Raw genomic sequence first — 17,310 nt, forward strand, 5'->3', positions numbered from 1 at the left:
AATCAGTGTATTTGTTGAGGACTCTAGGGAGGATCTCTGGCAACAAGATGGTGTGTGTGAGTCAGAATAAACTACAGTGTGTGTGTGTTCATAGTGATGAAGGAACATGTCACCCAGTGCAACAGTGTGACTAACTGATGTGTTTTTAATCGTTTTTGGATAACAATGGAGCTCTATGACACAGAGGAATAAGACAGAGCAGACTTTGATACACACACACTACTGGTTTGTATATCAATTCATTGTTAGTTTGAGTCTGTAGGACCAAAACCATCTTTATTCATTTAATAAGGTGATTGGAAGGGAGCTGGGCTGTGCTCCATACTTCACACAGACAGTTTAGACCAGGAGTGTCAAACATTCGGCCCGCGGGCCAGAACCGGCCCGCTGAGGGGAGCGATCCGGCCCACTTTCCTTCCTGTGTTCTTTTCCTTCCTTACATCTGTCCTTCCTTCCTTCCTTTTTTCCTCTCTTCGTTTCTTCCTTAATTCCATCCGTCCTTCCTTCCTTCCCTCCTTCCTTTTTTCCTTCCTACCTTTCTTTTTTCCTTTTTTTGTTCCTTCCTTCCTTCTGTCCTTCCAACCTTTCTTCTTTCCTTTCTTCCTCCTGTCCTTCCTTCATTTCTTCCTTCCTCCCTTCCTTCCTTCTGTCCTTCCATCTGTCCTTCCTTCTTTCCTTCCTTCCATCTGTCTGTCCGTCCTTCATTGTCTGTCTTTCCTACCTGTCTTCCCTCCTTCGTTTTGCCTGTCTTTCCTTCTTTCCCTTCTTCTTTCCTTCCTTTCTTCCTTCTTTCCCTCCATCTTTTTAATGATCTGGCCCACATGAGATCAAATTGGTCTGTATGTGGCCCTTTAATGAAAATGAGTTTGACACCTCTGGTTTAGACAGTGAGGAGTGAAAAAGCAGAATGTTCATCATCAGTGGCCTTCACTGACAGACTCGCCTCAGTCTACCTCCGCTCTCTCCCCACTGTGACCCACTTCTCCTGCTGGAACAGATGTTCCCTCGACTCCATCATTTACTCACCTCCCTCTTAATTACCGCCGTTAATTAGCAGACACACACACACACACACACACACACATACACACATTCAGGCACCTCTTTATAGGAGCACACGTGGTATATACAGTCCTAGAGTCATCTGAGGATTGGGATGGTGATATTACTTTAATATATAAAACACAGCTTGATGCATTTAAGAGAAATGTTGAGCAGTTTATGGAGCTGTAATTAGGAGGAGGAAGAGGCAAATGGTCCTCTTATTCTCTGCTGTGTTTTGCGTCACTCAAAAGAAGAAGATCAACAAAGGGGTCTCAGCAGAGAACAGGAGAATATTATAATACAGAAATACAGTCGAAAACATCCAACATGAATAAGTATTACACTGGATCGCCTCATTTTTTCTCCGTCTCATTCTGTGCGTTACTACGTTTGTTTCCACTCATCTCTCCACACACACACGCACGCACACACACACACATAGACTTTGATCCATTAGTCAACACCATATCCCAGTGTTCCATCTGTCCCTGTTTTGCTCTCATCCTCCATGCTGTCCCCCAAAGTTGTCAGCTTATATTTAATGAGGGAGTGTCAGTTGAATTATTCAGCTGTCATTTGTTGCTTTTTTTTTTAAGTAAATTGACGTGTCAGAGAGGCCTTTTCTCTTTACACCACACTGTTCAGCGCTATCTATTCTCTGCTGCATCACATCACTGCGTACAAGATGAGGTTTTTTGTGAGGATATTTTTTTAGAAGGGTTAGAGAGAGAGAGAGAGAGAGAGAGAGAGAGAGAGAGAGAGAGATAGATGGTGGTCATGGTTATAAGATACCATTCAGTGTGTTTACATGCAGTTAAGTCAGGTAACTCAAAGAAACCAGATTACATGGGTAATCAGGGACAGGGGTGTCACCAGGGATTGTGGGGCCCCATGAGAAGATATGACATTGGGCCCCAACACCACATAAAGGTCACAACAACCATGTGCAATTTTTGTAATCACACCTCTACCTGTGAAGGCTTGCAACTCTCTTATAGTCCAATAATAACTGTATAATATTTAGTGACACTGAGCTGTAGACATGCATTCATTCTATAAATGATGGTATGTTAATAAAAAAATTAACTAGTGTTCTATATTTGTTTATGGCCCCTGTCAGTCACAGGCCCTTAGAATGGTCCTAACTTTTATATTCACTTATGTTGGATCAGGGAACATGCTTACATGCACTGCAGGAACCTGGTTACTGTACATCTGCATATTTACACGCCGCATAACAAAAACCAGATCATTCATTTGGAAACGTGGCTCGATTTGAACTATTAGTGACAGAAGACAGATAGAGATACTGTAGGACAGAGCAGTGACAGACAGACACATAGACGGAAAGAGAACAGCTCCTCTTTGCAGCCCCAAAGTGTCTGAAATTAACAGTCAGTCAATGTTCAGCAGTGGAAACTGACTTATTTAGACACATCACTCCTAATAACACTCTCTCCTTTCATCCAGCAGCTTCAAGCTGTGCTTTCCCTGTCTGCAGTCTTTTGTTAAGCACATGCATACTTGTAAAAAGTGATTAGCAATCAGGAACACAGTTCCATGTATACATGGCAGAAAGATTGGCATTCTCCAGGAGAAATCTACCTGCAGAAATCAGCTTTCTCTAACCCATTACTCTGATTACTGAAGCCAGGTTTCTTGTTTACATGACAGTTAAGAAATGTGTTTTGAGGGTAAAGCTGACTGTAACCTGGTCAGTTAAATGCCTCGTCGTGCTATATAAATAAAGATGAATTTATACATGTAAATACATTAAATCCTGACTCTTCGTAGGAGACAGGATACAAACCTGGTCTCCAGTGTCAAAGTCACTATATATGCTGGACCATCATCTTAACCTCTTTACTAGAAGAATATTACAACCTGATCTCTTCAATCTGCACACATGACTTTACATATTCCAACTGCGTGCAGTGCATGCACAAAATTTCCATTTTGGGTGCGGGTGATAAAGCAATCCTTCCTGTGTGGAGAACACATGTATCCCCAGTCTCACATCACACACATTGGTCATGTCCAGAATTTGCATTTTATTTTCTTAATCTTCACTCAGTAAATGAATGTGATGTTTATGCAGGCTTTCTTTCGTTGCTATGTTGGTTGTTATGAATGCTGCTAGTGTAGAAACCACGTAGCTTACCTGTTTGAATCATTGTCTTTGTGTTGTGTAGTTATCTGAGCTTTTATTTTATTTGTATTATTTTATCTAGCTGTTTTATTATGATGTTCTTTCAGTAAAACGCATATATTTTAGAGCACTTCATTAATGAATAGAATCTGAAATCCAGAATTTGAAGCTTTGATTTTGCTATTGGCTGAAGTGTTTTCCTCCTTGTCACCATGCTAAAGTTTTATTTTAATATCGTTAACATTTCTCAACACAAAAAAGTGTCCTTGATAACTCAATAATACGATACGGTTAATATTAAGGTCATCAGTTTTAATTACTCTGATTCTGAGAGGTTTTTTGTTTTGTTTTTTGTCAGGTTTTCGATTGTGGAGGCGAAACACACACACACACACACACACACACACACACACACATACACACACACACACACACACACACACACACAAACACACACCCTTATAGACTTTGATCCATTAGTCAACACCATATGCCAGTGTTCATGTGTTGGATGACATGGCTAAAACACAGTTTTAAGAGTTGCATAACTCCCGCCGACACTGGACACTAGTCTTTAAGACTAGCTAAAATATCTGAAATAAACCAGCATCTTAACTTTTCATCATCTGGATGCAGTGTAATTACTAGATATTTGATATATTTAGTAGATCTATCTTTTTATGACCCTATTTAAAACCCTGGAAGTGTTACAGCCTAGAAGAACTACAACTGTGGTGTAGATTTGTAGTTTTTTGTTTTTTTTTTTTTTAAAGTACACCATGTTCCTGAAAATGCATGATGTACATGCATACATGTACATCCAGCCTTTGCCCCTCTTTCTTCTTCTGTTGTATTTTATGAGCGTTGGTGGTTGGCATCACCACCATTATCTGGACAGTCAACTATGAATGAGGCTTAAAAGGATTAGTTCTATTTGACATCAGCTCTTATAGAAAGATGTGGAGTTTGTCCTACTTGTTGGTGTGTCGCTGTAGACATAATCTCATTTCAGCTCATTCCAAAGGCGCTGAGCAGTGCTGGGGCCCCTGAAGTGGCCTCCCATGGAGGTGCCAGACAGTCTGCCTGCAGGGTTCCTCTGCAGGGACTCCTCCAGTACTGGCTCCTCTCTCAGGGAAGATCCACAGAATTCAGTTGGTCACCAAGCAGCGAGAGTCAGGCTGTGGTGATTCTCAGCTGATCTTAGTGGAACCATTACTGTGGAGTAGAAGAAGAAAGTCTTTGAGGCATGGCACACCACCATCCTGGTACAAATATATCCAAAAATACCAAAACAGGTCATTCAGTTTGATCCTGAGATGCAAACTGAGACTTGTTTTAGAAAACAGTTAAACTATGTGCATATATAATGTGAGGAGAAAAGATGAATAGATAAGATGTCGAGAAAAAGCAAAAAGTAAGACAAACTGGAGCAAAGTATTGATGAGTTTAGGTGAGGACCAGCCTGCTGACACAAAGCCAGTCACTTCTTATTATGAACTTGAAGATGCATTCAGGACAAGATGCTTCACCGCTCAGTTGTGTTCCGCCTCCAATGAATATTCATTCCTTTCTTACAAAGAATCTGGAACTTTCTCTGCTCTGATGAGATGAAATTAATTAGGCTTTATACACAAAGAGTCTCATGCTTCAGCTCATCACCATGATCAATAATTCAACAGTGATCAACAGTGATTCTAAACATAAATTTCATGTTACAATGCGCTACCCATCAATATCACAATCATATTTCAGAACATCATTGAATCAGTTTATATAATACTTCTAACTCATTAAAAATCTACAGCAGCAGGGGCGGGTTTATGCTAATCACTGCCACATTTTCAGACCTGCCCACTAAATCCTGAACACAGAAATGTTGAAACACAGTTTGTGAAGCCTAGCACCACAATTCAAATCTAAATGTTTGAAATGCTTTTTACACCTTTTTTAGAAATACATTTATGACCTATTTAATGTGTTTAGAAGAAAATGTCTGAATTCACTTTACACAGTCTTTAATAGTGACGACAAGCTTTGAATCCACCAGCGCTCAGGGTTCAGCTGACTGACTCCAGCATGAGAGAGAGAGAGAGAGAGAGAGAGAGAGAGAGAGAGAGAGAGAGAGAGAGAGAGAGAGAGAGAGAGAGAGATGGATGGTGGTCATGGTTAGAGAGAGCTGTGTGTAAAATGAAGGCACTACTTCCACAAGCAGTTCAAAATCAGTGTGTCTCATATATTATGAGATCATGTTGAATGTGAAGCACCACTACAGACAAAGCACAAAACATAGTGTGAGCAGCACATTCAGCAGATGCACATGTGCACACACACTTGCTCTCATTTTTCTGTTGTTATTAACTATATATTGTAATTATTTGGTCTGTTCTATGCAGTCATATTATTTTCTGTAGTATTGTGTAATTTTAATATTTTTTAGGTGCAAGTTTTAAATAAGATCATGCTCTCTATACTATCTGTCATTTTTTGTGTAAACTAAACAAAAGAACAAATCAGCAGGAGGCATTCAGGTACACGGTTGAGTGTAGGTCACCGGCATTTTGGAAACACTCAGAGCCTAATACACAATGACTGTAGCTAAGCACATAAAATGGAGAAAATACTTCCATGGACAGTTCAAAAGCAGTTTGTCTCATATGCTCTGAGACTGTGGTGATTGTAAACACCACCACAGACAAAGCACAAATCTTTAGAGCAAACATACCCACTCAAATCTGAACAGAAGTCACAGAAAATAGGAACAATCTAGGAGCCCAAAATGATCGATCCACTTTATTTTAGGATGCACAGTATTTTATTTTTAAATGCAGCATTTTTTTCTTGAAATGACAAAAGAAAATGTTTTTACTGTTAGAGTATTTAGCCTGTTCCTTATATCATCTGTGTATATTCTTTCATGTTGTTGGTATATATATACTCACTCACACCTCATATCAACTGGATTCATTTTTTCTATGTGTTAAAGTAGCAGCGGGAGGCTCGTTTTGAACACTGCACTCGTTCACATTCATTCAGGCTTGAGCTAAACAAAGAGGAAATACAGTGTGAAGTCACTTCAGGGGTGTCTCTACAATTTATGGCAGGGGTCTGCCAAGATATCTTATCTTGGGCCTCATCAGGGGGGGAGAGAGAGAAAGAAAGAGGGGGTATGCATGTGTGTGTGTGTGTGTGTGTGTGTGTGTGTGTGTGTGTGTGTGTGTGTGTGTGTGTGTGTGTGTGTGTGTGTGTGTGTGTGTGTGTGAACATAGAGGGAGAGAAAATTGTTTAATCCTGGTGAGTTTTCTTTCTTCTGATGTGAAATGTATTTCACTCTCTAAAAAGAAACTCAAGTGTGGAGTCGTCTCTTGACATGTGTTCTTTCATGTGTTCCACAGTTAAAATAACCCATGGGGTCATTAAATGTTTTCACATCCTGCAGTTAATTTCATTATCTTGTTGAAGCATGCTGTCTGGCCAGTGTTCATTCTTCCACCTTTAATACTGAGAAGTGAAAGGCAGATCCTGGTCTATTCAATCTACTGTTATCTCTTTGGTGAAATTCAAAAGAGAAAGGGGAGTTGTCCTCATATGAGAGAGATTTAAATAGTAGTTATCATTTGATGTATGTTCTCGTATTGTTCTCAAACAATGGGTTCAAAAAGGCGAGTGTTAAGTCTGTCATTCAACACCTGCTTTACATACTTTAATGCTGTGTCTATTTTAATCTCAGCTGCTTGCTGTGTATAATGAGATAGTTGACTGTATGTCATTTATTCTGCCTTTGTTTAACAGTTTGTTGTACTTTTGTCTGAGCAGCGGTGAGATAAATTATAATGTGTGGTTAGCTTTTAGAGGACAGTGTTTGTTCTTTAATTCAATGTGACAGTAATATCACTCTGTCATTCCATGCTGCTTTGTCCTCCTGTATGGTTGGGAAGAAATTCCTACTCCTATAGGGTGCATGCGGCTGAATGTTTTTTTTTGCTAAGGAAGGTTAACTAACTGAGTGAAATGATCCAGAAGTATTACGTGGCAGACATGATAAGAACCAGTAGAATTGTCTAAACGCTAAGAAAAGATGCTTCAGAGCTTCCTTTATACTCTCCTTTAGCAAAGGGTTCACCTCTGATTATCTTTTACACAAGCAATGGAGAGAAATTCTGTTCCATAACTGATGCACTATTCACAAACTCAAATGCTTCAATACACATTACACATCAGCAGCAGTCTATGTGTCCTCTGTCCAAAGCTGTGTTCACGTTACACACTTCATGTGAATTAAAAACCAGAAACTCATGGGCTATTTCCTTCAAAATGGAAAATACAGAAATCAAACTAAAACCAGGAAACAACTTGTTTTTCACTTTTATTGTTATATCTATATCAGGGGTATTCAATTAAAATTCACTTAGGTCCAATTAATCAAAATGTCCTCAAGTAAAGGTCTGGAACATCATCTGTGTTATTTTTCAATATCTTGAAGTAGCATTGTAGTTCCATCAGCATCTGTGTCTAGATTGAAGACTGTCACATAAATACAGTACAATTCATTTATTAGTATTTAAATTCAACTTGTGGGATTCAAATCAATAATAAAATAATTATATATGAACCTTCCACTGTAGCTCAACTGGGAAACACTATCAATTAACATGTATTAATATTAGATCCAAACCAGTCCTGTCTGCAGATTTAAATATTTCCCATTCTTTCTTTCCCTGTACAGTGTATTCCTGATGCAGGGAATTTCAAATGACTGTAACATTAAAAGATATCTGCCTGAGTTTACTAAATACTTGCAGGAACCCCCCCCCCATTAAGAGAGACACTGTTCACATTAACACACAAGGCACAGCAGCGTAACTTCATTATTTAAATCTCTAGACACACAGTTTCTGCTGCTGTGAGATTACTGCAGGTATTTAATAAAATCCAAAACTGTTTTTTTTTTTATTTGGGGGGGGCACCCTCGCACCCTCGCACTCTCGCACTCTTGCACTCTCAATAATATAGATAGATAGATAGATAGATAGATAGATAGATGTGTTGATAACCACATTTAAGGGATCATTGCAAAAAAATATATATTTATGTATTCTTTATATTGGCTGACATATCAATATGGGACCTTTTTACTCCTTAATGTCCGTGTAAAGTAAGAATAAATATGTGTTCTGAGTTTGACATACCACAGAAAAGTGTGTTGTTAACCACCCTGCCAAATTTGAATGATTAAAAAAATCGCCAAATATATGAAATTAGGCTTCAAAGTTGTGTAAAAATCAGCCTCTTTCTCTGCTCCCAAACGCTGTGGGAGTGCCCGCCTAGTCAATCAAAGTCACCACCTCTACCAGAAACATGGACGCTATGTCTGAGAGCTGCTAGTTCGGTGGCTAACTCAGCTAACTGGCTAACTGTAGACTGTATTGGTAGTAGTGTTAGATGTAGTAACAATAACTGGCCACTAGGCAGAGAGGACTCTGGGTCTTATACAGTAAGGGAGGGACCATTGGAACGTCATGGAGTAGCCCTTTTTTGCAGGCTCAGAAAATCTGGAAAAATGAGCGAGTGAGAAACAGTTTAAGGCTCTATCTCCACAATTACTGCATAGTTATCAGCCTTTTCACATGTTTTCTGTAACCATTTTCCGACATGTATAATATGTTTAGAAGTAAATCAATGAATTGACTTTCCACAGACTTTAATATCGGTATCGGCATCAGCCCCATAAAATCCAGTATGGGTCAGGCTCTTTTTACAGCAGCAGACCCACGTTAATGACATCCACTTTCACATGATTACATAGACCAGTGGAAGTGCAGTCCGTGGTTGTCTTTTCTTAGGATGTACTTTTGTCCACAGCCCTTCACTGGTTGAACTTGTGACCCTTGTTTCTATGTGATGGTTGTTCACTGACCTCTAGCTAGGAGTATTTTTGATCCTGTACAGAGGTACTTAAGAAATGGCTGAGTGCCAATTTGCCAGAGAGAGAAAGGGTCATTGTATGCAGTATGTCCTCTCTCTACATAAATATGATGCATTGTACTTCTGTAAACCTCCAGCACACTCACTACACTGTATAAACCCTCCTTGAACTGGAGTGCCTTGGTAGTCGAGTCGTCTCCCTATTTTCAGTCAGCCTCTATACCATGTACTATCAAACAAAGGTAATAAATGCCTTAAAATAAACTCTAAAAAAACAAAACAAACCTTGAACAGTTGTTTAATAGGTTCTAAAGTACATGAACTTTGAGAGCACCAGGCTATCTTTCAATTACCTCATAATAACCAATTCATTGTGTTTGTTTGCTACTGTTTCCATAAGGGATGAGCCTAGCAAGCCTAATGAACTGTAGAAAGTGAAATTGATCATTTCAGAAAGAGAGTTCAGGATTGATCGTCACATCTTATTTTAGTCTACTTTACTTTTAAACCATAATGTACAGACACATCGCCTCTAATCAATCCACTAATCACGCTCATGATCTCAGCCAAACAACAGTACAATAAACACTGGCAACCACAACTCACTTCTGTAGCTGTTGACATGTTTGAGTTTCCTCTGTGTCAAGTTGCATTCACTGCAGCCGCTCATTTCGGATTTTAAAGTGTATTGTGATCCATTATGTTGTCAGAGTAATAACTCTTTTTTTTTCCTGACGTGGGTTCACCCCTCGTGATTATGTTTGTGAGGTACAGTTACAGAAGCTGGACTGGTGCCAGGGCAAATTGGATTACGTCTCCCAATGTTCCCTCAAGTGTTTTATTATCCCTGAGCTGAAGGCATAATGTGATTACTTGGTGATGCCCTTTGTTCAGCGCACTATTATCCTGATGCTGTGTCCATGAGTTCATTAATGGCACATTATGACTTGTTATACACAAGCACGCAGTAGAAGCCGCTGAGCTGGTACTGTATGAGTCATTCATGTTGTGTTCAGGCTGGGTGGACTCCTACTATACGTGGGCTGCAAGTAAAGTTTCAGTTTAAACAAGTGTCCCGTAATTGAATGATGACTGTATGTGCAATTCAGGATATTATATAAGCTGTGTAAGTAGGTTTCAGTGATGATTATCAACAATTCCTTACTCATTTTTCACACAGCATATGCAGATGTGAGTCACACCAAACAATTAGTTTGACAAGATAATCTTAACTTAAGCTGCATTTATTAACTTGATGATATGGTAACTTGGTCATATGATAACAAGTGGTCTTGCAGCCTAGCAGACCACTGTTTGGTAAGTTCTTGGATGGATTGATTAGTTGTCAATGGGCCGGTTTGATGAATTACACACTCTTAATATTGGAGAAAAGAACTTGAGGAATATGCTCCTAAAAAATGGAACACAATTAAAAAAAAAATTTAAAACATGAAATCAGCCCTTTAATGAGTAAAATAAATCCCCCATGCTTAGCCCAACCCACTGACATCACCAGTGTATAAATACAGGAAGTAGTTGGGCAGTTCTTCCTTTTGTTTGATAAGCACATGGTGGCGTTGGTAAGTAACAAAGAAAGTGAACGCATAACTTATGAAACTAAAAGCTAAACCCAATAAAGATCAACCTTATACATGTCTGTTTTACTTTGACCAAAAGTTTGCTGAATGTAAATTGTAACCAAATATAATGCAAAACAAACAAACCCAGGATAGTATGTATCTGCATATGATTACTGGTAAACTAATGGTTTAAACAAACATACATAGTCAAATGAATAAGTTAGCTGGTGTTGATGGTTTCACTCACTTTGTCACAATTCATGTTTTTTTTTATAGCTCACAGACTATCACTTAAAGCAGGTTTAAAAGACATTTTGTCCTTATTTACTAGAGTGCACTGAAGCTTTCAGCAAGTGTGTTCCAGAGAAAATAGCATGTTTGGAGTCATGCAGTGTTTGTGTTAAAGCATTCCTGTTTAGAAATGCAAAGTATGGGAGAGGAGATATGGAGACTCATACAAATAGAAACTGCACCTAATTCATCACCAGAGACTGACCACTGCAGCAGGAAAATGGAAATTTTAACGTCTGGGGAAAAGCAGATCTGCAGCAGTGAGAGTCAACTTCTTAATAGTTTAGACAAAGAAAACACTTTAAATACAGCAGTGAATTAAAAAGATTCATTATGAAGTGATAGAAGCTTGTTAGTAGCAGTTTTACCTCATCAGTTTTCCCTTCAGTGGCCTTAAACATGTGCTTTCCTTCACTATAAATGTCTCCTACTAGTTTTTAGCCCATTATGTTATGATTGAGCATACAGCAAGACTCCAGGCGGAGGACTTTTAAAAAAATCTCCATTAATTGTCATACTTTATTAAAATAAGAACTTTGTTTTTTTTCTTATATAAATCCAACCAATCAGTTCAGCTGCAGAAATCTTTTCTTCTGTTCTGTCTTCATCACATGTGTTCCACATGCATCAAAACAAACCCAGCCTTTACATCTTTACTAGCAGCATCTTTTCTAAATCAGATGAACAGTGGCGTGGTTCATCAATCAAACTTTTTTTTATTGTAGAGCATCTTTCATAGTGTTTAGTGCAATTCAAAGTGCTTCAAAGATGACTGATGAGACAATAATAAGATAGCAGATGGAGACAATAAACAGTAAAGCAATTTGAGACAAATAAAAATAATGAAAATGTTATAATATAAGAACAGGTTTAACTCTTAGTGTTCAGCTTCTACACCCTCAGTGTGTTTTGACCAGGTAAGAATCCCTTCATAAAAAGTGTCTATACTGCATTTTGATATTACAGATCAGCCACAGAAAGCATCAATAGTGGATCTGACTGATCAATAAATATGTGATTAAACCTTGATTCATGTTTCAGAGAGCAGAGAGAGTGTGTTTTTTAGCTTTTACACCAAAAACATCTATCACACAATATCATGTCCTATTTTACCTAAGACATGAAAATATAACATAGCAATAATGATGGAAATGTATTTAATGCAAAGGTAAAATGAAGTGTGGGGTTTATTGTATAACCATTAGAGCCATCAGTCTTCACTGTTACATCATAAAAAGAAATCCTCAGGCGTGTCTTGGGTGTAACATGCGGTAAATCAATCAGAGTGTCATCTCTCATTCCCTTTAATATCCAGGAGTTTGATGACGGATTTACAAGGATTGGTCACATGACTACATTGACAGTTTCATTGATCATTACTGCCATTGACTGATTCTGATACATAGTGGCTCGTCATTGGGACCATTTTTGATATGTTGATGTACATCATAATACGAATTCACATTGTGGTCCTTTTATTAGTGATGTTTTGCATGTTTGTGTGCTGCTGCGCGCCCGTGTGTGTGTAACAGGCACAGTGTCTGCACCATAGATTGTATAAAAGAAATGGACGTAACATCCGTGACGTCACCCATTGGTTTTTGGACTGCTGCACGGAAGCCAATAGTTTCGGATATAGGCAGCTCCATCTTTAAAATTTCAGGTGCATGCCGGGAAAAAAAAGAAACACGGATTCTACTTATATGGGCATGAGGAGGGGCCATGGGCGGAGCGGGGAGGTTGCTATGGTTGCGAGGGCTGGATATCTCAGGATATTGGTCAGTCAACCTGTCAATCACTACGTAGCCACACCCTAATGCATACCCTGCTTTATCGTCACATATAAAATCAAAATGTCCCAAATGAACATCATACTGCATTGAAGAAGGCTTTAAACTAGCGATTGAGACCATAAACACATTTTGAAAACGTTTACTGAGGTTAGAAATCAAGTGAGAAGTTGGTGAATTCTCCATTGACTTGTATTGAGACGGAAGTCCTTTTGACATCAAAACGGTCGCCCCCTGGTGGCCTTTTGCTAGAATGCAGCTCTAAGTTACTTCCGCGTTGGCCTCATTTCAGAGGACCAGAACTCCCCGCCTGGTCTGCACGCTGCACACCTGCCTATCTGCCTATGGAGTATATTGGACTCTTGATGATGCTCCCTTTAATAACAGTGACATGTTTTTTTTGGTCAGTAGCACAATCGCTTTCCTTTAGTTCATTTAACTTTAGTAACACATTTTGAAAGCTTCAATGATTTGTATTCAAAAAAGAAACTCAAATCTGGACTGAGATTTAATAAAATACTATCAAACACACAACAAACATGTAAATATCTTTTTTATCTGTCCTCAATATCCTTTGCTACATCCACTTCTGCATTCTGTACACACTGAGTCCACTCTTTTTATTCTATTTTGTATTCACAATCTTTTTCCATCCATGAAGAGGAGTCTGGTTTGGTTGGTCTTGATATGAACACACTGTCAACTGACACTTTAGTCCTGTCAGTGGATACACATCACTGCAGCATCACCCGGCAGCTTTTCTCTAGGGAGCTGTGGATTTGTCTCCCAGCTATATAGGTGAGATAGGATGCAGTTGATATGATCTATGGAGGGCCACATGAGGACAAAGCGCTTCCTTCCTTTTAACGCCTGAATAAAGATATACCTGCTGTGATAAAAGCTGATAAAAGCTGATAAAAGCAGCGTTTCTCAGCAAGACGTGCTGTCAGCGAAGGAGACGAGCTGACAATGATCAGACCTATCTGCAGTGTAATCACTGAGCTCTACATTTGTCCTTTTGGCTTCTTCCATATTTCTTACTTTTGATTTGCGCCCGAGCATTATGCAAAGTACGCTTCCAATGCATGTTCTTATGATACATGCTGATATGTTAATGATAATGTGTTTGTCACTTGCTGCACTACACTTCTCACAGAGGTGAAGGTCACCTACTGAGTCTCACAGGTCAACTCTTCACCAGAGTGCTGTTTTTTTTTTTAACTAGGGAACTCATGCAAGTCAAAAAACCCTTCAACTGCACACATCACAAATTGCAAGTTCAAATACCTTCATATGTAAAATTGATCCATGAAGGTTGGGACTCCTGTGCCCTAAAGCCCTTTCATTATAAGAGCATTTTATTATCTGATCTGAAAATTGGAAAAACTCCCAGACTGATGACAGTGCACGGTTGTGGCAACAATAATAGCTGCCATTCTGAAAGGATAAGCTCTGCGTGAAGCCTTTATGTCACTTCTGAAATTATCTTGAATAATTTGGGGGACTGCTGTTGCAAAGTGTTAGCTTGGGTGCAATTTTGATGTGAATGGCCATGACTGCAAATACATATTATGTAAATAGTGAAATCTACATTTAATTTGCATATGTATGAATGCAGCTGGCAGAGAGAGAGAGAGAGAGAGAGAGAGAGAGAGAGAGAGAGAGATAGAGAGAGAGAGAGAGAGAGAGAGAGAGAGAGAGAGAGAGAGAGAGAGAGAGAGAGAGAGAGAGAGAGAGAGAGAGAGAGAGAGGAGAGAGAGACGAGAGAGAGAGAGAGAGAGAGAGAGATGAGAGAGAGAGAGAGAGAGAGAGAGAGAGAGAGAGAGAGAGAGAGAGAGAGAGAGAGAGAGAGAGAGAGAGAGAGAGAGAGAGATTCTGTTTTGTGACCAGCTTTCTACTTGTTCCATATAGTTGGTATACATCTTTCTGAAATGGTTATTTTGGTGTGCTTTATATGAGCCAATGATGTGTATTATCTCAGAATATATCAAACAGCACTAATCCCCACTCTGTTTTCTGTTCCTGGCCAGGTGATGAATGTGAATCTATCTGAAGGAGACAAGGTGGTGTTTGAAGATGTGGGACATGGGGAGAACACCATGCTGGCCAACGAGTCTATTCTGATGAGGGGGTTAGTAGTACGAAGCCATAGCAACCAGATCTCCATCCACCTCCACAGCCAGAGGTCTCAGGCTGGATCAGTCCTGCTGCGTTACCAAGGTAAGTCGGGATGATCGGAACCTGAACAGGAAATGACTTGTAAAGTGTGGTTGTAAGTTTGTTGTAGTTTCCGTGGTTACAAAAAACCCTGTATATTATAGTATACCATAACCTTGGAAAATATTACATTTGATTAGCCGTCAGTAGGCCATTAATTCATATATGGAGATACCTTAAACATAAGTTCAGCCGCCACAGCAACAATACTAATAATTCATATTAAAGTTGCTCTAAAAATAAATAAATCATGTTGACAGTGGACCAGTGCAATAAAAGGGGTCACTTATGTTTAATATGTTTTAATAACCTTTCTTCTCTGTATAATTAGAACATGGGTGATGGGCCAGTGCTTTGCATTAACCAGCCACCAGTGCATACATGATGCATCTACACACAATATCCAACACCATGTGAGGCCACATACATGAGGCCTTAAAGTCCATGTAAAGTAAGAATAAATATGTGTTCTGAGTTTGACATACCACAGAAAAGTGTGTTGTTAACCACCCTGCCAAATTTGAATGATTTAAGAAATTGCCAAATATATGAAATTAGGCTTCAAAGTTGAGTAAAAATCAGCCTCTTTCTCTGCTACCAAACGCTGTGGGAGTGCCCACTGAGTTCACTGAATCCCCGCCCCCTACCAGGTGTCACCTGTCAATCAAACCTCTACCAGAAACATGGACGCTACGTCTCAGAGCTTTCTGCTGCTAACTCCGCTGCTAGCTCGGCGGGTAACTCAGCCTATTAAATGTGTTTAGAAGAAAATGTCTGAATTCACTTTACACGGTCTTTAACTGTTACATACTGTTCATATTCTACACTCTCACAGTGTGTTCTTTTGGCCCTGCCTATGAATCCCCTCATATAAAGTGTTTATACCAAATTTTGAACCACAGATGTGTTTAGAAAGCATCAATAGTCGATCTGACTGATCAATTAATGTGTGATTAAACCTTGGTTAATGTTTCAGAGAGCAGAGAGACCTATACAAAAACATTGTAATTTTTGTGCATTTTGGGTCACTTTAGGAAAAGTAATCAAATTTCAAACGACATTCATTTTTTTTTTTTTTTTTTTTTTTTACAGCTGTCACATGTGAAAATGGGTCAAATATGAACTGAACAGTATGACAGGGTTAAGAGTGTTGGCCTGAACATTTGCCCTTTATTAGATACATGTCATCACTGAATACTGACTGACTGAATTCATACAGAGTTATCCAGATTGTTCAGAATGTATGGAATGATGTCTAATATAATCCACTTCCTGTTCTGGGAATAGACTTGATTTATCTCATGTGAGATCAAGCATGTAAACGTCTACCTGTCTTAATGTCTGGCAGACAATGCTGTGTTAGCTGCATTATTATCACGTTACCATTATGTGTTGTTGCTGTCAATCACAAAATGAAATACGCTATCAATCAGCCACATAATAAATGAGCTCAACATATTCTCATCTTCTGCTCATATGATATCGTACGAAACTTTAAAAATACAACCGCTATATTATTCAACATTTAACCAGGAGATTTTACCCCTCTTGTGTCTTTATAAGTTCCGAAAAGTAGCGCACAGCTTTTGGTACGATATCATACGAACAGAGGATGAGAACGGCCTGAACTGCTTTACTTTTGTTGATCAATTATGGCACAGGAGACAGACTTTGTCCTGCAGCCTGCTAATGACAGAGGAGGGAATTTGAAGTCATTTTCTGCAGCTGTCTTTGTATCTTCACACTGAAAATCCATGAAGGGTTGTGTAAATGTGTGAGAGGGGTTTTTTTACCCAGCAGCCCCCAGCAGGCAGGGTCAGCATTTGGTCCTGCTGGTTAATTTTCTTCCTCAGAAAATCTGTGTTTAGATTCCACTCCTTGATATCTCTTCATTCATCCATGTTTTCACTGATTGCTCTCCAAAGAGCAGATGGCATGTGTAAACTTCTCCCCTGTTAAATAGTAGCATCAACATCATTACCTGCTGCTTGAAAGCAATCTGTACTCTACTTCTCATCACCGCTGGCCAAATGGGAGAAGAACTAGATCAAGTTTTGATAGTGAGTGTGTGTGTGTGTGTGTGTTTGTTTGTGTTTGTTTGTGTGTGTGTGTGTGTGTGTGTGTGTGTGTGTGTGTGTGCCAGTAGACTCTCCCTGTAGAGCTGCCTGAACTGGACTCTGCTGTTGACCAAAGGTTCAGTATGTGCTACTGTGCAGGAGCTTCAAAGAATGAGTGTAGCATCTGTGTAACAAAACTAAAATATGGTGAGGGTAAAGGGTTAATTTGATATATTTCTAATATCTTCCTAAAAGTTTCC

General features: G+C 39.2%; 1 protein-coding gene across 1 annotated transcript in view; it reads left to right on the forward strand.

Moving 5' to 3' along the window:
• The window catches only part of sez6b (seizure related 6 homolog b), a 153,637-nt gene that overhangs the window by 49,121 nt on the left and 87,206 nt on the right, over window positions 1-17,310 (forward strand). Inside the window, exon 4 of the mRNA XM_053321254.1 lies at window positions 14,807-14,996. Coding sequence (XP_053177229.1) covers window positions 14,807-14,996 — 190 coding nt within the window. The remainder of the gene's footprint in view (window positions 1-14,806; window positions 14,997-17,310) is intronic.

This window comes from Scomber japonicus, chromosome 6 (assembly GCF_027409825.1).
Source record: "Scomber japonicus isolate fScoJap1 chromosome 6, fScoJap1.pri, whole genome shotgun sequence".
NCBI lineage: Eukaryota > Metazoa > Chordata > Actinopteri > Scombriformes > Scombridae > Scomber > Scomber japonicus.